At 34.1% G+C, this 25678-nt stretch overlaps 1 protein-coding gene across 1 annotated transcript in view; it reads left to right on the top strand.

Annotated features, from left to right (window-relative positions):
• Nucleotides 1-2096: 2096 nt before the first annotated feature.
• Nucleotides 2097-25678, top strand: part of Rph (Rabphilin) — a 51333-nt gene continuing 27751 nt past the window's right edge. The window contains exons 1-2 of the mRNA XM_073974262.1: nt 2097-2173; nt 2586-2740. Coding sequence (XP_073830363.1) covers nt 2667-2740 — 74 coding nt within the window. The 5' untranslated portion in view covers nt 2097-2173; nt 2586-2666. The remainder of the gene's footprint in view (nt 2174-2585; nt 2741-25678) is intronic.

Below are 25678 nucleotides of genomic sequence, written 5' to 3'. Positions count from 1 at the left end.
TTAAGAAAACAAAAAATCATTTGATCAACTTTTATATACAAAGAGGGCTCAGCGCATAAAGTATGCTATAGGAATCAATTCAGCGGAGTGACCTTTTCTTTGGGAAAGTGTTCATCCGATTAACTTTTCTTTGTGAAAATGTTCATCCTTTTAAATTTTCTGGAGGAAAATGTTCATTACATTACAGATTATTGCCCTCAACTTCATAAACATTCTTTTTGCAACTATTTGTTTTCAACAGTTAGTTGCTTGTTTAATTAAGAATTTTTAACGAACTTGTTTTTGTGTGTGCGTCCTAATTAATGTCACCCCAAAACTATGCTATACGGTTTTCATCATTACGAAAATATGCAATACAATTATGTCGGGTTCCTATGCTTCCTGCTAAAAATTGTTTGTGTTTAACTTAGTAACAACACACGAACCCCTGGTTGTGTGTGTTTTTGGGGGAGGAGAACATAGTTAATATGCAAAGCAAAAACCATAAAACATAACAAAATACCAAAACGTTTCATAGAAAATTATTCACCTCCCCATAGAAAAAAAAAAAAATGCACCAGACATTTACAAGAGGGCCAACAAAAGCAATAACAGCTGAGGATTTAACTAGAAACTCAAACAAAGAATCCGGCATTTCAAAAAAGCGTAACGGAGGCACAGCAATCAGCAAATAACAATAAGAAAAATATTGAGTAAGCAGAAAAACAGAGTCCTCAGATATTTCAAATTATCTATAAACCCCAATCCATGGCGCTACCCCAACGAATTTTAAAGCAGGCAAATTTTTACAATAACACGAAAACGTTCAAACCAAACAGAGTGATAACATTGTTTTACACACGTAACAACCCAGCAAACCAATCGTACCGACATCGTAACGAAATCGGAACAAAATTCGGACGATACGTCCGATGTCTGATCCGAAATCGTAACGATTTCTTAACGAAAGTTGTATGAAGTGGTTGACATAATTTCGGAACGAAATGTCTTAGCGACATCGGATCGATTTCGGTCCGATTTCGTAACGAAATCTGAAGAAAATCCTTGGGAAATTCGGAAAGGAAATTTCTTTCCGACATTCGTTCCGAAATCGGAACGAAATCGGTACAAAATCTGAACTATTTCCTATCCGAAAAATCGTTTAGAAATCGGAACGAAATCTGAACGACTTTGCTTCCGAAATTGTTCAGACGTGTCGGACATCAGACATTTGGTTTGCTGGGAAAATACTACTACACATACAGTGTCCAGGTGTTCGAAAAATGGAATGTAAAATGGCTTCAAGTTCATCTGACAGAAGTTTTCTTACGGAAACATTCAACCAAAGAATATTTGTTTCGTTGAAAAGTTATTCCGACCAACTTTTCTCTCTTCGGGAAAACATTTTGCCCATTAATGATTTGGGTATATCATCATAATCAGGACCACAATAGCTAGCTCCTAAATATTTCCCCCCATTAAAAGTGTATATCATCGTATTCAGAGCAACAATAGCTAGCTCTGATTAAAATTTCTTTAAAATCTGAATGGTGCTCCCGAACTATACACAAGCAAGCCACTGTGCCACTGTGCCACTGTGCCTTTTAATATTACGGAGGAAAGGAAAACGGATAACGTCGAAAAAGCACACACTGAAGCGTAACACAAAAACAAATAGTACAGCAAACATAAATGAATGTCTGGAATGTCACGCAGTTTTCAGTTGGGGTATTTTTTGTTTGTTTTTGGAGCTTTGCCACATGTTTATTGTTGTTGTATTTGTTAAGGAGGAAGAATTGTTGTTAATGGAGAACAAAACCAGACATGTATGAACAAGAGGAGGGTTACATTGTCATATATACTGAGAGTGATACACGGAAATAGAGAGAGAGAGAGTCGTTGAGAGAGAATGTTATGAATCACACATAACAGAATTCTCCCCTCTAAAAAAATAACAGTAAGTAAAACGAAAAACCCCATTTACTGTCTTCGTAAACGAGCGCAAAGGGGCTAGAGAGAACGGAAAAAATTGGGGAGTCATATCTTAGTTGGAGTGACGTTTCAAATGGTTTGATTTCGTTTTTTGCTCTGTATTGGACAACCTACCAAGCAACAGGCAGAATATTGCGATTTTCAAATAGGCAGTCTGCATTCAACAACAGAACAGAACAGGGCGTAACACATCAAATCCCTAGTACGCGTAAAGCTGAAAATTCCCAAACTAAAGAAAAAAAAACTGAAACAAAACGCAGTGATTTTTATAAAACTAAAATAAGTGTTTAGTTAAATTATAAATTAAAAGAAAATCAAAAGCTCAAATTGTCAAAAAAAAAAAAATTATCAAAAATATAAAAATCCCTTTTCCCAAGCCTAAAAATATGCTACAATTTTTTAAATTGAAAATATGTTTCATTAACAGAGAAGGAAGGAAGTAGTTTTTTCTTTTATAACTTAACACACTGCACACATAGAACGTTTGTGTACATCATAAATCACCGTTTATTAATAATCAATAAAAAAAAAACAAAATAAATATTATTAATTAAATTCCAAAAATATCAAAAAATATAACGAAATATTATCTTTTTACTGATAACTCCACTCAGTGTGCGCTTGTGTGTGTTATTTTTTCCTTCTAACTGGTGACTGTATTGGACTGCTGGCTGGTGTGGCTGCAGCATTTGGCAATGGATTTTCGAAGCGGTGGAAGCGGAAACAGATTTGTCTGTCCAAGCGACAGACAATTGGCATTGAGAGCAAAGTAAGCAAGCAATTGTGGACATTACCATAACAAAAACAATGACAAAATATTATAACGAAATTATGAACGGTAACCATATGTAAGCAAAACAAAATATGTACAGTGGAGAGTAAAAAATTGGGAACACGAGAAAAAATAAAAGATTTAATAAATGAAGAATTTCCTATAGGAAAATGTTCATCGGATGAACTTTTCTAAGTAAAAAGTTTATACGGATGAAAATTTCTGAACTTTTCTCTAAAAAAAATTCATCGGATGGTCTTTTTTATTCGAAAAAGTTCATCGGATGAAAGTTTCTTTTTGAAAGTGTTCATAGAATGAACGTTTCTATAGGAAAAAATTCATCGAAGCAACTCTTCTATGGGAAAAACTCCATCGGAAGAACACTCCTATAGGAAAATAGGCCATCAGATGAACTTTTCTACGGGAAAAATCCTTCGGATGAACTTTTCTGTAGAAAAATGTTAATCGGATGAATATTCTTTGGGTTATAGAAAACATTTTCTGTAGGAAATTTTCATCGCATAAACTTTTTTGAGGGAAAATGTTCATTGGATGAACTTTTCTATGGGAAAATGTTTATCTGATGAACTTTTCAATGGGAAAATGTTTATCTGATGAACTTTTCAATGGGAAAATGTTTATTGGATGAACTTTTCTATGGGAAAATGTTTATCTGATGAACTTTTCTATAGGCAAATGTTCATCGGATGAACTTTCTATAAGAAAGTGTTCATCGGAAGAACTTTTCTATAGGAAAAATCAGATGAACTTTTCTATAGGAAAATGTTCATTAGATGAACATTTAGGTAGCAAATTTCTCTTCTGATTAACTTTTTTTCATTAGGAAAATGCTTATAAAAAAAGATTCATCGGTTAAATTTCTCTATAAAAAAGGATCATCAGATGAAATTTCCTATAAAAAAGGAAAATGTTTAACGGATAAACCTTTGGAGAAAAATGTTCATCGGATGAATTTCAAGTTCATTGGATGAAATTTTTATAGCTATTTTTCTATAAACTTTTCTATACGAAATATTTTATTGGATGTAATTTCAAATAGAAAAATGTTCATCGGATGAACAATGAAAATGTTCATCGGAATTTTGAATTTTTCTGTAGAAAAATGTTCATCGGATGAACTTTTCTATAGGAAAATGTTCATGGGATGAACTTTTCTATAGGAAAATGTTCATGGGATGAACTTTTCTATAGGAAAATGTTCATCGGATGAACTTCTCTATAGGAAAATGTTCATCGGATGAATTTTTCTATAGGAAAATGTTCATAGGATGAACTTTTCCACAGGAAAATGTTCTTCGGATGAACTTTTCTATAGGAAAATGTTAATGGGATGAACTTTTCTATAGGAAAATGTTAATGGGATGAACTTTTCTATAGGAAAATGTTTATCGGATAAATTTTCTATAGGAAAATGTTCATCGGATGAACTTTTCTATAGAAAAATGTTCATCGGGTGGACTTTTCTATAGGAAAATGTTCATCGGATGAACTTTTCTATAGGAAAATCTTCATCGGATGAAATTTTTTATAGGAAAATCTTCATAGGATGAACTTTTCTATAGGCAAATGTTCGTAAGTTGAACTTTTCTATAGGAAAATGTTCATCGAATGAACTTTTCTATAGAAAAATGTTCATCGGGTGGACTTTTCTATAGGAAAATTTTCATTGGTTGCACTTTTCTATAGGAAAATGTTCGTTGGATGAACATTTCCATAGGAAAATGTTCATCGGATGAACATTTCCATAGGAAAATGTTCATCGGATGAACTTTTCCATAGGAAAATGTTCATCGGATGAACTTTTCCATAGGAACATGTTCATCGGATGAACTTTTCTATAGGAAGATATTCGTCCGATAAACTTTTCTGAAGGAAAATGTTCATCGGATGAACTTTTCTATAGGAAAATGTTCATCGGATGAACTTTTCTATAGGAAAATGTTCATCGGATGAACTTTTCTATAGGAAAATGATCATCGGATGAACTGTTCTATAGCAAAACGTTCATCGGATGAACTGTTCTATAGCAAAATGTTCATCGGATGGTCTTTTCTATAGGAAAATGTTCATCGGATGAACTTTTCTATAGGAAAATGTTAATCGGGTGAATTTTTTCAGGAAAATGTTCATGGGATGAACTTTTCTATAGGAAAATGTTCATCGGATGAACTTTTCTATAGGAAAATGTTCATCGGATGAACTTTTCTATAGGAAAATGTTCATCGGATGAACTTTTCTATAGGAAAATGTTCATCGGATGAACTTTTCTATAGGAAAATGTTCATCGGATGAACTTTTCTATAGGAAAAAGATCATCGGATGAATTTTCTATAGGAAAAAGATCATCGGATGAACTTTTTAATAGGAAAATATTCATCGGATGACCTTTTCTATAGGAACATGTTCATTGAATGAACTTTTCTGAAGGAAAATGTTAATCGGATGATTTTTCTTTAGGAAAATGTTCAGCGCATAGACTTCTCTATATGAACATGTTCATCGGATGAACTTTTCTATAGGAAAATGTTCATCGGATGAACTTTTCTATAGGAAAATGTTCATCGGATGAACTTTTCTATAGGAAAATGTTCATCGGATGGACTTTTCTATAGAAAAATGATCATCGGATGAACTTTTCAATAGGAAAATGTTAATCGGATGAACTTTTCTATAGGAAAATGTTCATCTTATGAACTTTTTTATAGGAAAATGTTCATCGGATGAACTTTTCTATAGAAAAATGTTCATCGGATGAACTTTTCTATAGAAAAATGTTCATCGGATGAACTTTTCTATAGGAAAATGTTCATCAGATGAACTTTTCTATAGGAAAATGTTCATCGGATGAACTTTTCTATAGGAAAATGTTCATCGGATGAACTTTTCTATAGGAAAATGTTCATCGGATAAACTTTTCTATAGGAAAATGTTCATCGGATGAACTTTTCTATAGGAAAATGTTCATCGAATGAACTTTTCTATAGGAAAATGTTTATCGGATGAATTTTCTATAGAATAATGTTCATCAGATGAACTTTTCTATAGGAAAATCTTCATCGGACGAACTTTTCTATAGGAAAATATTCATCGAAAAAATATCCAATAAGTTCCAATTTAATTCTTTTCATAATGACAACAACTTTTACTCACCACTGTGTGTGTGTTAAAATATGATAAAATTTTTTACCGTTTTAATGTAATTTTTCTCCATACCGCAAAAGAACAGGGATATTTTTCACTCTGAATAACTCTCTTAGTAGTCTCCTCTCCATTTTAACACCACTATGCAATACTCCAACGAAGCACAGTAAATGGGGAAGCCGAAGACCTTACACCACTGATGTTCATGTGGTGCATTTTTGTAAGAACATAGTATCCATTTTCTCTTCTTCTTTAAATCTGACTGCTGTTTTTTTACAAAGGTGGGAGATTGGCTTGTGAGTATCCTTGCCTTAAACAACTGACAAAGAGACTTTTTACACTCCCAATCACACAAATCCTTGGTAAACTCATGGAAACATCATGAACTTCAACTTCAAATAAAGGCAATTGCCAACATGACAATAACAGCAACAACAACAATAACCAACTGAAGCAGCAGAAGAAGACGAGCAATATAACCACAAATGTTTATTAGGACTTTTATTTGTATTAATGTTTGTTGGGGCATAAACAAAATATTTTTTGCGATGATTTTTGGAGTATGGAGGGAGAAGACACATGAGACAATAATTTAAAACATGTGTATTAGGGGAGATCCTTTAAAGGTTATGTGTTGTTTTTTTATACCCAAACATCAAATAAATTTCTTAAAACTCCGAGACATGCTGTGAAACGCAAAGCCTTTGCAAAAAAAGTAAATAAAGTTTTGTATTTAATTTACACTCACTCAAAGCTTTTAAGCCGCCAGACAATGAATAAAATGCATATTTAATTGAACAAAATGTGCCAACGTAAAATGGTAAACATAAATCCAATTTTAAATTGAACCTAAGGGGGTGGTTACACATACTTACACATTTTATTTGTATTTAGGAGATGTTAAATGCTAAAATTTTAATAATAAAATTTTACAAGTAATAAATTATTTCGCCTGAAATGTAATCTTAAGCCTAAAGTTAAAAATGATAAGAAACTGAGAATGTCAAAGTTTTCAATGTTGAATATGTCAAGGATAGGAGAACATTACCTAAATTATTTTTGTTATTTTGATGAATTACATGTAAGGATGTTCGTGGTTTTTTAAAAATATTTTAAAGTCTCGTGGATTTTTATAAATATTTTTAGAGGCCTCCAAAGGTCTCGCGGATGTTTACAAATAGTTTTAGAGGCTTCTAAAATTCTCGTGGATTTTTAAAAATATTTTTAGAGGCCTCCAAAGGTCTCGTGTTTTTTTTTGTAATATTTTTAGAGGCTTTCAAAGGTCTCGTGGATTTTTAAAAACACTTTTAAGGGCCTCCAAATGCCCCGTAGATTTTAAAAAATATTTGTTGAGACCTCCAAAGGTCTCGTGGATTTAAAAAAATATTTTTCAAAATCTCGTGAATTTTTTTAATATTTTTAGAGGCCTCGTGGATTATAAAATAATTTTAGAGGCCTCGTGGATTTTTTAAAATATTTTAGAGGCCTCGTGGATTTTTTAAAATATTTTTAGAGGCCTCGTGGATTTTTTAAAATATTTTTAGAGGCCTCGTGGATTTTTTAAAATGTTTTTTGAGGCCTCGTGGATTTTTTAAAATATTTTTAGAGGCCTCGTGGATTTTTTAAAATATTTTTAGAGGCCTCGTGGATTTTATTAAAATATTTTTAGAGGCCTCCAAAAGCCTCGTGGATTTTTTAAAACATTTTTAGAGGCCTCGTGGATTTTTTAAAATATTTTTAGAGTCCTTGTGGATTTTTTAAAATATCTTTAGAGGCCTCGTGGATTTTTTAAAATATTTTTAGAGGCCTCGTGGATTTTTTAAAACATTTTTAGAGGCCTCGTGGATTTTTTAAAATATTTTTAGAGGTCTTGTGGATTTTTTAAAATATCTTTAGAGGCCTCGTGGATTTTTTAAAATATTTTTAGTGGTCTCGTGGATTTTTTAGAATATTTTTAGAGGCCTAGTGGATTTTTTAAAATATTTTTAGAGGCCTCGTGGATTTTTAAAATATTTTTAGAGGCTTCGTGGATTTTTTAAAATATTTTTAGAGGCCTCGTGGATTTTTTAAAATATTTTTAGAGGCCTCGTGGATTTTTTAAAATATTTTTAGAGGCCTCGTGGATTTTTTAAAATATTTTTAGAGGCCTCGTGAATTTTTTAAAATATTTTTAGAGGCCTCGTGGATTTTTTAAAATATTTTTAGAGGCCTCGTGAATTTTTTAAAATATTTTTAGAGGCCTTGTGGATTTTTAAAAATATTTTTAGAGGCCTCGTGGATTTTTTAAAATATTTTGAGAGGCCTCGTGGATTTTTTAAAATATTTTTAGAGGCCTCGTGGATTTTTTAAAATATTTTTAGAGGCCTCGTGGATTTTTTAAAATATTTTTAGAGGCCTCGTGGATTTTTTAAAATATTTTGAGAGGCCTCGTGGATTTTTTAAAATATTTTTAGAGGCCTCGTGGATTTTTTAAAATATTTTGGAGGCCTCGTGGATTTTTTAAAATATTTTTAGAGGCCTCGTGGATTTTTTAAAATATTTTTAGAGGCCTCGTGGATTTTTTAAAATATTTTTAGAGGCCTTGTGGATTTTTTAAAATATCTTTAGAGGCCTCGTGGATTTTTTAAAATATTTTTAGAGGCCTCGTGGATTTTTTAAAATGTTTTGAGAGGCCTCGTGGATTTTTTAAAATATTTTAGAGGCCTCGTGGATTTTTTAAAATATTTTAGAGGCCTCGTGGATTTTTTAAAATATTTTTAGAGGCCTTGTGGATTTTTTAAAATATCTTTAGAGGCCTCGTGGATTTTTTAAAATATTTTTAGAGGCCTCGTGGATTTTTTAAAATATTTTAGAGGCCTCGTGGATTTTTTAAAATATTTTAGAGGCCTCGTGGATTTTTTAAAATATTTTTAGAGGCCTCGTGGATTTTTTAAAATATTATTAGAGGCCTTGTGGATTTTTTAAAATATCTTTAGAGGCCTTGTGGATTTTTTAAAATATTTTTAGAGGCCTCGTGGATTTTTTAAAATATTTTTAGAGGCCTCGTGGATTTTTTAAAATATTTTGAGAGGCCTCGTGGATTTTTTAAAATATTTTTAGAGGCCTCGTGGATTTTTTAAAATATTTTAGAGGCCTCGTGGATTTTTTAAAATATTTTTAGAGGCCTCGTGGATTTTTTAAAATATTTTTAGAGGCCTCGTGGATTTTTTAAAATATTTTTAGAGGCCTTGTGGATTTTTTAAAATATCTTTAGAGGCCTCGTGGATTTTTTAAAATATTTTTAGAGGTCTCGTGGATTTTTTAGAATATTTTTAGAGGCCTCGTGGATTTTTTAAAATATTTTGAGAGGCCTCGTGGATTTTTTAAAATATTTTAGAGGCCTCGTGGATTTTTTAAAATATTTTTAGAGGCCTCGTGGATTTTTTAAAATATTTTTAGAGGCCTTGTGGATTTTTTAAAATATCTTTAGAGGCCTTGTGGATTTTTTAAAATATTTTTAGAGGCCTCGTGGATTTTTTAAAATATTTTTAGAGGCCTCGTGGATTTTTTAAAATATTTTGAGAGGCCTCGTGGATTTTTTAAAATATTTTTAGAGGCCTCGTGGATTTTTTAAAATATTTTAGAGGCCTCGTGGATTTTTTAAAATATTTTTAGAGGCCTCGTGGATTTTTTAAAATATTTTTAGAGGCCTCGTGGATTTTTTAAAATATTTTTAGAGGCCTTGTGGATTTTTTAAAATATCTTTAGAGGCCTCGTGGATTTTTTAAAATATTTTTAGAGGTCTCGTGGATTTTTTAGAATATTTTTAGAGGCCTCGTGGATTTTTTAAAATATTTTTAGAGGCCTCGTGGATTTTTTAAAGTATTTTTAGAGGCCTCGTGAATTTTTTAAAATATTTTTAGAGGCCTCGTGGATTTTTAAAAATATTTTTGGATGCCTCGTGGATTTTTAAAAATATGTTTAGAAGACTCCCGAATTTTTAAAAATATTTTTAGAGGCCTCGTGGATTTTTTAAAATATTTTTAGAGGCCTCGTGGATTTTTTAAAATATTTTTAGAGGCCTCGTGGATTTTTTAAAATATTTTTAGAGGCCTCGTGGATTTTTTAAAGTATTTTTAGAGGCCTCGTGGATTTTTTAAAATATTTTTAGAGGCCTCGTGGATTTTTTTAAATATTTTTAGAGGCCTCGTGGATTTTTTAAAATATTTTTAGAGGCCTCGTGGATTTTTTAAAATATTTTTAGAGGCCTCGTGGATTTTTTTAAATATTTTTAGAGGCCTCGTGGATTTTTTTAAATATTTTTAGGGGCCTCGTGGATTTTTTAAAATATTTTTAGAGGCCTCGTGGATTTTTTAAAATATTTTTAGAGGCCTCGTGGATTTTTTAAAATATTTTTAGAGGCCTCGTGGATTTTTTAAAATATTTTTAGAGGCCTCGTGGATTTTTTAAAATAGTTTTAGAGGCCTCCAAAGGTCTCGTGGATTTTTAAAAATATTTTTAGAGGCCTCCAAAGGCCTAGTGGATTTTTAAAAATATTTTTAGAGGCCTCCAAAGGTCTCGTGGATTTTTAAAAACATTTTTAGAGGCCTCCTAAGGTCTCGCAGATTTTTAAAAACATTTTTAGAGGCCTCCAAATGTCTCGTGGATTTTTAAAAATATTTTTAGAGGCCTCCAAAGGTCTCGTGGATTTTTAAAAATATTTTTAGAGGCATCCAAAGGTCTCGTGGATTTTAAAAAATATTTTTAGAGGCCTCCAAAGGTCTCGTGTATTTCTAAAAATATTTTTAGAGGCCTCCAAAGGTCTCGTGGATTTTTAAAAATATTTTTAGAGGCCTCCAAAGATCTCGTGGATTTTTAAAAATATTTTTAGAGGCCTCCAAAGGTCTCGTGGATTTTAAAAAATATTTCTAGAGGCCTCCGAAGGATTTTTAAAAATATTTTTAGAGGCCTCCATTTGTACATCAATTTAGAAACTGCAAATTTGGAAACTGCAAATTATATTGAGAAATATTTCTCATTATGTATTAGATTCCCAGTGGCTAGAAAATATAATCAGTTTATTCGATTTCATATTTTGACATTAGATCTAAGTGCTTTAGGCAATAAATTCTGATATATTTTCTGCTAAAAAGGTGAGGGAAATTGTAACGGGGAACTATTACTCCGCCGTGTATTGTACACAGATTATAAAGGCATTGTCTCCAAAAAGATGTACGCAAAGACTGAAGGGATGATTATGACAAGTGCGTGAATTTTGGGCACATAATAATAAGTTTATTAAGTTACCTTATAACTTCTATTGTAACTTAGCACTCAAGATAAATATTAGTTTTAATAAAGGAAGAATTAAAGCTGATGGGAAGGATTTGTTTTGTTCTATCATTTTACGAAACCTTCAAACGAAGCAGTAAGGAATTTATCCATTTCGATTTAGTATCATACGATGCTCATATTACAAATTAACTCCATGCCTATCAGGGTTATCATTCAGAACAACAGTGTCTTCCTTCACCTTGGAGGTTTTACCCCAGAGAAGATATATAATGAAATTAATAGCCACAAATACCACAAATAAGGATAACGGAAATTGAAGCAACCACATGTAGCCTGCATTATTATGAGCTTATTAAGAAAAGTCTATTATCTATCAAACACATTGTCATTGTAGTTTATGTGGTTAATCCAAATATAACCTTGACGAGAGAAGGTGACTAATGCAACATAAAAGGACAACAGATGTTGTCAAATCTTTTCAAATCTTTTTAAAACATTTAGGAAGAACAAATTTTCGACAATTTTTAAAGTTGAAACGCCATTCCTATTGACCGATGGAAAGCATGTTTTTTCTATTGCATACCTTAAGGGTTATATAGACACAGAAGTGAACTACACATATTAAAGCATACTTTTAGGACTATTTAATTTAATTTGTTTAATTTCAACTCACAGCTCCGGAGAATTATATGTGCTAATTAAAGAAAAATCAAAACAACAATTGTTGAATTCTTTGGCTAATGAAAATTGCAGGCTATGCATAATTTTGAAGTTTATGTTTATATCAGGTATCGGCACCAATACAAACGCATTGTTTGCGGCCTCACGCATACGTCTCTCTCTCGCTCTCTCGACAAACAGCGTGTGCGTTAATGCATTGCTAAAATTAAAAATCATTGAAACCACCGACAACAGAACCTTCTTCATTGACTTCTTAACGAAGACTGAGTGGTGGTTGTTCTGTTGTTATTCTCATCAAGGGCACGTGTGCCCCTTTTTGCCGGACAATGGTTTATATCACCATTTTCGAAAGTACGTTTTTAGAGCGTTTGCAAATTATACTTAACGATTTCCATCTAATTTTGAATTCTTTGGTTTCCCTTTATGATTATTTCCTCCACCAAACGATCTCGATATGGGAATAGTTTTTTTTGTCCAAAAACATATCTTTAGGAACATTTTGTATAGTGATTCCTGCATTTTAAGCTCACAACATTCTATTTTAACTTAAATTTAAACGTTGTGTTCATATCGCTATATGCGAAGCACGTTTTCAGAGTCCACGAAAATGTTGAATCATCGGATGTGAAATTCTTTGGGTTTCGACGTTGCTTTATTCCCCCATACAATTTGTACCAAATAAAACAGGGTTCGTTTAGATTACGATTCTACTAAGCACACAGCGTAACTTTAATAAGCACACAGCTTTCCTGTACTTCCTCTCTAACTGACGGATTTAAATCGCGGTCTGAATTACCACTGACTCATTGCCTCACAATTCTCGTGTATTTATGCAGTCGATGTTTCTTGTCTAGATCTGGTAACGTGGATTTTTTTTTTTAAATAAGCAGATTTTTTCCAGATTCATCTCCCTGAAAACGAGGATTCTTTAAAGAAGATCTTTCCGGATTTACTTATATACTTAGCTGACCCATTACAGAACATTTGTTTCATAGACCGAACTAAGAAAAGATCTCCAATTCTCTCTGTTTAGTGCTTCGCTTTTTGGAATACCGCGCCTTGTCATCACTTCATCCACTTGTTTGCGCCATCTATTCTTTGGTCTGCCAATTCTGCGTGCACCACCATGTGGCTCGAATTTATACGGCTTTTTAGCGGGTTCATCATCGCTCATTCTTATTATATGGCCTAGCCAACGCAATCGCTGCATATCGATACGTTTAACTATATTGATGTCGTTGTATAGCAGATACAGCTTGTGGTTCATACGACGTCGATATTCACCGTCAACGCAGATCGGTCAGTAGATCTTTCGAAGAAATTTTCTCTCAAACACGCCAAGCACTGCCTTATCTGCTTGCGCAAGTACCCAGGCTTCGGTATCAGTATCAGTGTTTTGTAAAGCGTTATATTTGTTTGAGGAGTTGTGGCTTTGTTTTTAAAGTGCTTACTTAAGCCAAAGTAGCATCTGTTGGCCAAAAACTTCTTCTTTTTATTTCACAGCTGATGTCGTTTGTTGTGTTTACGGCGGTGCCGAGGTATACGAAGTCTTTTACTACCTCAAAATTATAGGAACCAACTTCAACAGTTGGTCCGATCTCATTGGGCGCATTGCGCGTCGACACCATCAGCATGGTCTTCTCGCCGTTTACCGCCAGACCCACTTTATCAGATTCTCCTTCGACCTTCATAAAGGTATCGGTTACTTCTTTTACTGATCTATATCATCAGCATAAGCAAGTAACATGTGGCTATTGGTGTAGATTGTGCCACTTCTTTTGACGTTTGCCTCTCGTATAACCTTTTCTAGCAGGATGTTGAAAAGATCACACGAAAGGCTGTCTCCTTGCCTGAAACCTCTTTTGGTACAAAACTCTTCGTAGAGGTTCTTTCCTATTTTAACTGAAGATCTTGTATCAGTTAGAGTCATTTTACAAAGCCGAATGAGCTTTACGGGGATACCAAATTCAGACCTTTGAACGTAGTGGGCTGTCGAAGGCTGCTTTATAATCGACAAAAAGGTGGTAGGTGTCGATCTGCATCTTTTGGGTCTTCTCCAGGATTTGCCGCAGGGTAAATATCTGGTCAATAGTGGACTTGCCACGTCTAAAGCCGCCGGTATGGTCCAATTATTTCGTTGACCATGGGCTTTAGTCGTTCGCACAATATCCCTGACACTATCTTGTAGGCGATAGGGAGAAGACTTATGCCCCTATAGTTGGAGCATAAAGTCTTATCTCCTTTCTTATGGAAGGGACACAGGTTCCAATCGTCGGGTACGCGTTCTTCCTGACAGATGGAGCATGCATACACCTTATCAGCGTGTAGCCTCCGTTTTTAAACAGCTCGACTGGTAGGCCATCAGCTCCTGCTGCCTTATTATTCTTCAGTCGGTTTATTGCTGTCTTTAGCTCATCTTGGCCGGGTGGTATACATTCAATACCGTCTTCTGGGATTAGATCTGTGGTATCTTCGTCGACTTCGCTACTATTGGATACCAACAGTTTGGAAAAATGCTCATTCCATATCCTTAGCACACTATCTGTATCAGTTACCAGATTACCTTGCTGGTCTCTACAGTTCCAAAGCCATCTGTTTTGATGTTTCACTCTTTTGTAGAATTTTCGGACTTCATTCTGTCTCCTGTATATCTCGATTTCTTCTCTCTTTTTCTTGTGGAAAAGACGTTTCTCTTCTCTCCTTTTCTCCCTATATCTCTCTCGTGCGCTACGCGTTGCTACTGATTGTAAAGTAGCTCTATATGCCTCATTTTTCTCTTCGGTAGCAGCATGACACTCCTGGTCATACCATGAATTCCTTTGTGGAGGTCTCTGGGATCCAAGTATGTATTTTGCGGCTGTTTGCATGGAGTGTTCAATATTTTGCCATAGTGTTTTATGTTATCGGGACAAGGAGTGCTCTTATTAAGCAATTGGGCTAGTTGAGTGGAATATGCTGTGGCTATCTGTTGTGTTTGCAGCCTATCGATGTCCAACTTCCGCGTTGTGTCTGTTCGTGCTGTATTTGAAACGTTTAGACAGGTACGTACCTTTGCTGCAACAAGGTAGTGGTCCGAATCAATGTTTGCGCCTCGGAACGATCGTACATCCAACACGCTCGATGAATGTCTTCCATCTATCACAACATGATCAATTTGATTTCTTGTTTTCTGATCTGGAGACATCCAGGTGCCCTTATGAATATCGAGATGATTAAATCTGGTACTGCTAACTACCATGTTTTTCGCAGCTGCAAAGTCTATCAGCCTCATACCATTGTCAGATGTTTCACTGTGGAGACTGAATTTCCCGACTGTTGGGCCATATATATTCTCCTTTCCAATTTTGGCATTAAAATCGCCTAGAATGATTTTAATGTCATGGGCAGGGCAACGGTCATATGTTTCTTCTAAGCGCTCGTAAAATATATCTTTGGTTTGTTCATCCTTTTCTTCAGTGGGAGCATGAGCGCAAATAAAGCTGATGTTGAATAATTTAGCTTTTATTCGAATTGCAGCAAGTCTTTCATTCACTGGGGTGAAGCTGGAGACCAGATGTTTTAGCTAACTACGAATCCGCATCCAAACGGGTGTTAAAGTCAGTTCCCCAAGTGACACCACGGGGAGGTCAGTGTCCACTTGAGATGAAAGAGGGACCCAGATAAATCCTGGGCTTTACCATGTTAATAAGACGCATATACATACATATGTATGTACATAAGTGAAAGAGCTTTTTTTTAAGAATTAGCAATCTTCAGCACGTGTAAGTATTAAATAATACTTCTTCCATCAATACATGTTAATGAACACATTTATTTTTATGGTCCTCTTGTAATTCCACTTCCTAGCATAGAGAACATTGTATGTTAATATTTGCCGGTATGCATAATCCGCATTAGAACTCATAACACACAACAGAATTATTTCATTAACAAGTTATTGCGTGTTGCCATTGGTTTGATTTAAAGACTTTTAATGAGCTGTAGTGAGGGTGGTGATAGGAAGCTACAAGTCCTCTCAAACAGAAAGGAAGTTAAGCAATGGCTGTGGCAAAATATTTATTTAACTAATATGTTAAACACATACATACATAATTCCCTGAGATTAAACACTAAAGGAGAGGTACGAACAGATTTGTTACAAGGTATGTTGGAATTTCCTTTTCGTAACATATTCTCTGGGTCTTGTTATAATTGAATAAGTCCTCCTTAATATTATTAATGCACTTCGAATGGTTTATTTAGTCATTTGATTCGATTTTCCATAATGTTTATAAATTCCCTCAACATTATCGCAAAACCCTCGTAGATATTGCTTGGAATTATCCATTACTTTAATGTAAATATGAATAATCATATTGAGCACATTACTACCTAAAAGAACGACATGTTATGCCTATTCCATGAGGTGTCTCTGGGAAAATGTTTGAAGTGTTTTTTTTTAACATAGACTAATGAAAATATAGACGACGGAATGTTCTCACCGAGTATGTTCGAATTGAGTGTTGTGAAAAAGAAACTCAAAATAAAATGACAAAAAATACAAGTTAATAAATTGAGTATTCCTTCGTCTAAATCAAGGCGAATTTAACAAGGTGATCCAAAAGGCGAATTCAGGCCATAGTCTTCATTTTCTGAAAATATAGACGAAGGAATACTCAGAAGGTGTTACATCAAATCATACCAAACGTCAAATTTGGTCACAATAATGTATTATTGTGAATTGCTTGTTTACATTTTGTATGTGTTTTATTCACAATAATGAATTTTGACAACTAGTGCGATAACCAGTTGTTTTTGCCGGTGTACCTGTATTATTGTGCCATGTACAAAAACCACTGTTTAAGCAGTGATGTCAACTGTTCCGAGGTAAAAATCGCTACAAATTTTTATTTGTCATTGTCTGTCCATGCTTTCTGACATAATTATTCAAAAACTAAAAAAACTCACATCGTCAAACATTTTTGCGCAAAATTTCCACAAAAGGTTGAAGAAAATGGTAAAATATTCTTCGCGAAGTTTAAATAAAGATTTTGTAGACACATACTCTTTATAGAATCGAAATATTTGTTATTTTTGATAAAAAATATGTTTTGACAGCGAATGAAGACATCAGTTGGTATTATTGTATCACCTTCTTTCTTGCAACATGGTCTATATTTTCATTAGTCTATGCTAATGAAAATATAGACAAAGGAATACTCAGAAGGTGTTACATCAAATCATACCAAACGTCAAATTTGGTCACAATAATGTATTATTGTGAATTGCTTGTTTACATTTTGCATGTGTTTTTATTCACAATAATGAATTTTGACAACTAGGGCGATAACCAGTTGTTTTTGCCGCTGTACCTGTATTATTGTGCCATGTACAAAAACCACTGTTTAAGCAGTGATGTCAACTGTTCCGAGGTAAAAATCGCTACAAATTTTTATTTGTCATTGTCTGTCCATGCTTTCTGACATAATTCTTCAAAAACTAAAAAAACTCACATCGACCAACTAAAATGGCTGGTGAGCACAATAACCAGCCATGCACGCGTCTTTACGAAAAAGTTAACTACAACTCTCTTTCCCATACAAAAACCAAAATAGCATTCTCTTCTTGTGCATCATTGACAATAGCTGTGTTCCTTTACTTACCTGAGGTTACCATTTTAACCATTTTTAACCTGCAAAGCGTTCCTTAACCTCGAAAAGTGGCAAAACTGGAAGCAATTTTTAAGAGAGTGAGAGAGGAGAGAGGGCGAAAATGGCTTTCTCTTCTACCACAGGCTACCAGCAAAATTTCTGCAGAAAATGGCAGAACTGATTTTTCGACTTTTGTTTGACGATTATTTCACAAAATGGACGAAAAACCGAAGAAAAAGTCGAACACTGACAACACTAAATTAAAAACTGTGAAATAAAAGACGAAAATTGATTTTTTTATGTTTTTTTCTGACATTGCTGCCGGATCTACCATTTTTCCGTTCCTTTACTTTTCTGGTAAAAATGTTCATAAGAGAGCAATTTTGAACAATTTTGACACTACTCTCTTTTACCACTCTTACCATTAAAAAAGTAAAGGAACAAAGCTAATAACTATCGAAAGGAGTGATTGGCATTCGTCCAACCAGGGATGCCAACTGTTCCGTGGTAAAAATCGCTACAGCCACATACGCACCATAGCACAGTAGTCCCACTTGTATGGAAAAGAGTGCCAAAAATAGTTCTAATCGAGCTACCGCCTCCAAATTTTAAACGTAGGTTTATAACAAGACAAAAAGATAAAAAAAACATTTTTAGTGGATGTAGGTCCAAATTTAGGTATAGCTCCCATAGAAAGGTACCGCCCGATTTGTGGTATTTTGACGATTTTGGCCAAATTAACCAACCGATTTGGCTGTAATTTTGCATTTTGAGTTCTGAGTGAGCAAAATACCTTCTTGCCAAAAATGTTCAGTATAGGTCCATATTTAGGTATAGCTCCCATATAAGCGTACCTCCCGATTTTCGGAATTTTGACGATTTTACTGGCGTGGTGTAAGAGGAATAACTTAGCGGGTGGCAGATGGGGGCAGCTGGACCTTTTTTAATCGTAAGTAGAGACTCCCCTGCATTCTAAAATAAAATTTCGAGACTCACAAATGCTCACAACATTAGTAAAACTCAAAATAAATTAATAGTAATTATATAAAAAATAGCAGAAAAAGTCATTTATTAAGAATTTATTTTTAATAATTTAGAAAACGAATTATGAATTTGTTTTTTCGTAAAAACATTCCCAATGCCATTACGTATAAGTTTCATTTTGAAAATTGCACATTTACCTCTCCAATTTTTTTATAATTTTACTCATAACCTACGAATGTTTTACGGATGTATTTTTCGTTTTTAAGGCCTCACATACAAATCACAACTTCTTCGACTTAACTTGGCGTATAACCGCTGTAAATTTACAAAAATAAGGCTGGATGTTAAAAATTTGATATGTTTAGAGAATATTTATTTCAATCGCAATAAAATTTGTCGCCATAAATTTTTCGATTTTTTCCACGGGCGGAACCACTGTGCATAGGTCTGTAGCGATTTTTACCATAAAACAGTTGACATTCCTGCTTAAACAGTGGTTTTTGTACGTCAAAAATTACCACAAGTAGCGGAAAAAACACCAACCTGGCACCCTTCTGGGTCCAACCATTGTATATCGTAATACAATAGGTGTGTACGATAACTTTCCCAGCAATAATTACTCAGAAAGTTCCAGCAACCTCTCTCAATAAATTTTACTCACTCAAACTCTCTCAAGCAAGAAAAATTGCAGAAAGTAATCGAACAACATTTTGTAAGAACTTGCAAGAAAGTCAGCTGTTTCCGAAAATGTATGAAAATTGTTTTTGTTTCTTTTGATATTTTAAACCAAATGGAACAAAAACACAAATTTTAAAATTACATTTTATTTATTTAAAGCAATATTCCTATCCACAACGCTTTAGAATCTAAAAAAATGTGAAATTGTGAAATTTTCTTGGTCAAAAATGTTAGCATTTTAAGTTTTTTACATTGAACAGCTGATTAAAAGTCAGCTGATCAGACTTGCTCAATTTTCCGGGACAAATTTTAGCTGTGTCTGGTTACCCTAAAATTTGTAACAATTTGTACCAATTGTTGCTGGAAGCCGTCTGTTAACACAAAAAACCAGCAAAAGAGAGCGATTCAAGAGAGACATTTTGACAGTTCTTTCACTGAGAGCTTGCAAATTCTTGCTGGACAAATTTCTTCTAGCAAGCACTTGCAAGCTCTTCTTCTTCCTGAAAACAATCAATCAGCTGTTTTTAGTTTTTTGTTGATTTATGTTTGTGAACATAAAAACAATTTTATTGTGGAAATAACATAGTCTAATTGTATTCTTTTATGGAGAACAAATTTGTAAAGTGGAAAAATACTTTTTTGTTTCATTTTCTTTTTTATTTTTAATAAAATACGTGTTTGCTTCCTTTGTTGGCGGACAAATTGTTCTGTTTTGGCAAGTCAGCTGATTGTTTGCTGGTTTTTGCTGGGAAGGTGTCTGTTTACTTTTTAAAATTTTCTAGCAAAAGAGAATAAAAACCCCTTACTCTCTGAGAAAGTTCTTGCTGGACAATTCTTGCTGGGAAAGTAACCAGACAGACTTTTTTCCAGCAAAACTTTGCAACTTCTCAGTCACATAACTGTCAAAAAGTCTCTCTCAACTCGCTCTCTTTTGCTGGTTAATTTTGTTATCGAACAGCATTTAGTAAAAATTTGTACGAATTTTTAAAAATTGTTGGTTTATCGTACAGACTTAATATGTACCTCAAAATTAAATCAAGTTTCTTTGAACCCTAAAACTTTAAGTTTATATAACCATTTTCAAAAGTACGTTTTAAAAATGTACTTTCTTTGTTGGATCCGTTGGAAATATTAGCTTCACAAGACGAACTATAAATAGAGTTTTAAACTTTCACTTGATTTTTCCTACGGAGCATTCTTTTTCTAATCGATTCCGAATGAAACCAGTAAGCTAATCCAGTAATTCGATTCTCTATCTCATTTTTTGAGCTACCGACAAAAATTGGTAAAATTAAAACGCAAAATTATGAATGAAAAGTTCAAATACTGCTTTTTATTCGTCGTTAACTTATCGCAAAAAACATCGTTAATTACCGAAATTAAAAGCATTTTAATTTTTCCGACAAATGTCGGTAACTCAAAAAATGAGTTAGAGAATCGCACTACAGAATTAAAAACTAAAAATTGAAGTTAATATCACCATTTTCAAAAGTACGTTTTTGGCTATAGAACAAAATTAGACCACCTCTCTTCACGTGAAAACTTTTATAAAGGAGAAAACTGTCAAATGAAATAAATTATAAAGGAAATATTTTTCATTTCATATTTTCATAGAACCGGAATCCAGCCCCTGGTAGAATACCTATACGTCTTTTTTTACATGACAAATCAATATTTCTGCAGAAAACTAATTGGTCTTCTTATAGAAGAACAAAGGTCCCTTTATAGTAGGCAACACTGCCGCACTACTCCCACTAATAAGTTAATGCCGCAGCAATAGGTTGCAATAAAGACGACGCCATTATTTGTCAATGAGCAACGTAACAAGGATGTTGTTGCCGATGCGGTCACTGACGCTGTTAAGTGTTGTTCTTGTTATTATCGACGCCATTTCCACATTAATATTTTCATGTGTGTGGGCGGGTGGATGGAACAGAACATTCCATATTTGCGTTGCGTGAGTAAGTGTTTTTTTTTTTAATAGTGGGACGACAATACTGGCGTCTTAATGTTTAACGAGAGTAAGTTTTCTTGTTGTTCTTGGTCATGTTCTTTTAGACTGCCTTAAACGTTGTTTTTACTGTTGCTGTGGAATGGACAAATGATGTTTGTTTAGTGGGTTTTATATCATTCTTGCTGCGCTTTGGTTTTCTTTGTTGAAATTCTTAATAATTTTATAATTATATTTTACGATTGTGAGTATAGAGAGGGAGAAAGAGTGTGGGTAAAGAAAGGAATCAGGGTGATTATTATGGTGTTAATTACTAATTAATAAATGTTTATTGGCAATTATTGGTTTTACTTTTTGTTGGAAATGTAAAACAAAAAGTCGATGGGGGGTTAGTTGATTGGTTCCATAAATAAGACTTTAAAACTGATAATAATTACTTAAATAATTGTAATTAAAGGTCACTTATTTCAGATTATTAATATGAACTGATACATACATACATATGTGATGGAAGCTATTGCTCTGTTCCAGAACCTGTAAGAGTCTACAATTTTTGAAATTTTAACTAATGTCTTTTTTTATAATTTTTTCAAAAAAAAAATTGAAAAAAATAGAAAAGTTTAGTAAAATTTGCGAAACATAAATTTGATTTGAATAAAGGCCTGGGTACATAAGCTACCTCGCCTGGTTGCCTTGGTTCTGATAAAAGAATAAAAAAGAAAAGGGCAACCTAGTTCGAAATTGTCTCGGCCTTCTTTATTCTTTTATTTTTTTATGTCAAAAATGAGGGGTGAGTACATAAGCTGCCTTACCTGCTTACCTTGCTTGCTTCTGATAAAATAATAAAAAAAAAGGCAACCCGGTTCGAAATTTGCTCGGCCTTCTTTATTCTTTTATTTTTATTATGTCAGAAATGAAGCAGGAAATCAAGGCAATCAGGCAAGACAGCTTATGTACGCAGGCCTGAAATAAAGGGACACTTCAGGGCAAATATCTCAGGAAGTATTGGCTTCCCCTAGCAGAAAAATGATAACATTGTAGTCATGATCGCAACGACTACCAATCTTCTTGACCAACACGATCCGAGTAATGTGGTCTTAAACTGGATTAACGCGCAGAGACTTTGGTTTGAGGAGTTCCAGGGTCTGGTAAGATTTTGTCCATCTGAAGCGTCGAGGCATATTTTTTCAAGTTTTCTCATAAATTTGATTTTGCTTTTGCTGAAGAAGATCTCCTTTTGGGAGCGCAAATTCGGATCCCTTCACAATAATTTCTACATTTGCATCTTAAAAAAGCGTACTTTCGAAAATGGTGATACAAACGGAAACTTTTATTTCTTAATTATTATTATTGTTGGAAACAGACTGTTAAGGCCTGCGTACATAAGCTGCCTTGCCTGATTGCCTTGCTTTCCTGCTTCATTTCTGACATAATAAAAATAAAAGAATAAAGAAGGCCGAGCAAAATTCGAACTGGGTTGTCCTTTTCTTTTTTATTCTTTTATCAGAAGCAAGCAAGGTAAGCAGACAAGGCAGCTTCTGTACTTACCTCTTACCAGATTCTTGCAAGATTTTATCCACGTGTAGCTCTTGTCGATGCATATGAGGGTAAATTCTTGCAAATTTTCTCATGAACCTAAATTTGCTTCTAGCGAAGAAGTCCTCAAAGTGAAAATACGGTTCCCTTCCCTGCTTTGTATCTCTAACATCTTTGATATTTCTGTCCTTAGTGGCATTGACTGTCTTCCAAATTTTCTCATGAACCTAAGTTTGCTTCTAACTAAGAAGACCTCCTTCTCAGAGTGAAAATTCGGATCCCTTCCCTGTTTTGTATCTCTAATGGACTGGGTACATAAGCTGCCTCACATACTTGCCTTGCTTGCTTCTGATAAAAGAATAAAAAAGAAAAGGGCAACCCAGTTCGAAATTTGCCCGGCCTTCTTTATTCATTTATTTTTGTTATGTCAAAAATGAAGCAGCTGGGCTACCCTTTTCTTTTTTATTCTTTTATCAGAAGTAAACAAGGTAAGCAGGCAAGGCAACTTATGTACGCAGGCCTTAACTTCTTTGGCATTTCTGTCGAGAAGCATTGACTGTTGTAGGAGTCTTCTTGGAATCACAATAGTTAGTAAATAATTACAATGTTTTATGCATGATCAAAGCGAAGTGGTTTTAAACTGTATTAAAACGCAGAGGTTTTGGCTGTAGCGGTTCTAGGATGAAAATCTTATCCACCTAAAACTCGTGTCGAAGCACATTTGGGTAAATTCTTCCAAATTTTCTCATGAACCTAAGTTTGCTTCTTACGAAGAAGATCCACTTCTCAGAGTGAAAATTTGGTTCCCTTCCCAGCTTTGTATCTCTAATATCTTTGACATTTCTGCTCTTAGTGGCATTGACTGTTATTGGGGTCTCCATAGTCAGTCTCGGTGGCATCCTGCCTCGGAAGTGTATTTATCGGCATGTGCAAAAATAGGACCAACTGGAACTGTTTTTGCCGGCAATTGGCTTTCCTTGGCAAAAAATTATGTTTTAGTCATGATCAACTCGATGTGGCCTAAGACTGGATCAAACCGCAAAGGCTTTGGCTGGTACGGTTCTGGGAGAATGATCTTATCCACCTACAGCTCGCATCGAAGCACATCGATCCCCCTGTGCCATGTCCCTGACCTGAAGTATGCCTGTCTTACAGTATGCATGAGCAATTACTTCTTATAACGGGTGATCCAACTAGAGTATTTTTGGCATTTTATCGTGGAAAGGCTTACGACTGAACAATGTTTGCAAATCGTCCAACTTTATTACGAAAATTCACTTTTTTCAAGCCAAGTTTTGTTCAGCTATGAGGCCCATTTCTGGCTTAATAAGTATATAAGCCAGAAATATGATGTCGGTGAGCACGTAACCTTCAATGACGACCATGATAGCCGACTTTTTTAAGCCTGAAAATGAAGCTCGTGATCTCGACGACATTTTGGTTTCAACAAGGTCAATCAATGGATTTATTAAGGCAACACTTCGATGAGCAAGCAATTTCACGTTTTAGGCCGGTCGATTGGCCACAATGATCGATCGTGTGATATCACACCGTTAGACTTTTTCTTGTGGGGATATTTAAAACCTAAAGTGTATGCAGAAAACCGCTCTTCGATTCAGTTACCAGTCGAAATGTTCGGACGATTCATTGAAAATTGGACTCTACGGACAGACCGTTTAAGATATAGACGCGGACAACATTTGATTGATATAAACTTAAAAAAAAAAAAATAAATGCCAAAGAATGTTCTTTCAAATGATAATAAACATTTCCAATTCAATTACAATTTTCAGTGTTTTTTTCTTTAAAAAAGATTAGGAACCTCTATATTTTATCAAAAAACGTACTTTCGAAAATGGTGATACAAACATAAATATTGAATTTTTAATACAAGAAAACCGTGGATAGAAAAATTCCAGAATTCTTCTAAATATATAAAGTGCTTGAATCTTTCAAATCATATCCATCGTTTTGTTGCTTTTTTGTTCGTTCTTCGATTCAGGCCTTGGGGCAATACATCACGCGTGTCATTCGTCAGTTACCAGTCGAAATGTTCGAAAGATTCATTGAAAATTGGACTCTACGGACAGACCGTCTAAGATATAGACGCGGACAATATTTGATTGATATAAACTTAAAAAAATAAATGCCAAAGAATGTTCTTTCAAATGATAATAAAAATTTCCCATTCAATTACAATTTAAAAAAAAAGTTGGGAACCTCTAGTTGGATCACCCTTTATATAGTCAAAAACGTACTTTCGAAAATGGTGATACAAACATAAACATTGAATTTTTAATACAAGAAAACCGTGAATAGAAGAATTCCAGAATTCTTCTAAATATAAAAAGTGCTTTAATCTTTCATATCATATCCATTTTTGCTCGTTCAGTTATTGATGAACCGACGGTGGTGAAAGATGATGGCAGAATATATGGGTCTTTACTACTGTAAGCAGAAGAATAATTCGGTGACTCGAAAGGTCTGAAAATAGTTTGACTCCTGTCAATAGAAAAGAAGGAGTACGAGGAATTGGGCCATATAGAAAATGTGGCAGCAGCAGCTGAAGTGGGAATCCGACTGGTCCCACCATTCAGTGATACAAAAGGTACGAGTGGTTTTCGATGCACCAGCAAAATCAAAAAATGCAACAAAGGATCCTTTGTACAAAAAAAACTAAACTGTGCTGGATTTAGTCCGGTAGGGTACAGCTAAAAAATCCAGAAAATATTGTTACAAAATTAGGTTTAACTAATCTCCGTGTAGACGTTATTTTATTCCCCAGTACGATTTGTACCAAATATAACAGGGTTCGTTTTAGATTACTTTTCTACAATGCCTTATTTACTTTATTACATTTATTCACAATCGACTTAAAATAGTAAGCACACAACTTGACTCTAGTAAGCACACAGCTTTCCTTTAATTCTTCTTTAACCGTCTGTTCAGTTTGACGTCTAAAACACAACTAACTAAAGTCCTAGGTACATAAGAATCCTCACCTGCTTGCCTTGTTTGCTTCTGAAAAAAAAGAATTAA

This window comes from Musca autumnalis, unplaced genomic scaffold (assembly GCF_047663935.1).
Source record: "Musca autumnalis isolate F117 unplaced genomic scaffold, ASM4766393v1 scaffold_3, whole genome shotgun sequence".
In the NCBI taxonomy this organism is placed as follows: domain Eukaryota; kingdom Metazoa; phylum Arthropoda; class Insecta; order Diptera; family Muscidae; genus Musca; species Musca autumnalis.
The sequence above is the reverse complement of the archived record's forward strand: the minus strand, read 5'-3'. Positions and strand labels throughout refer to the sequence as shown.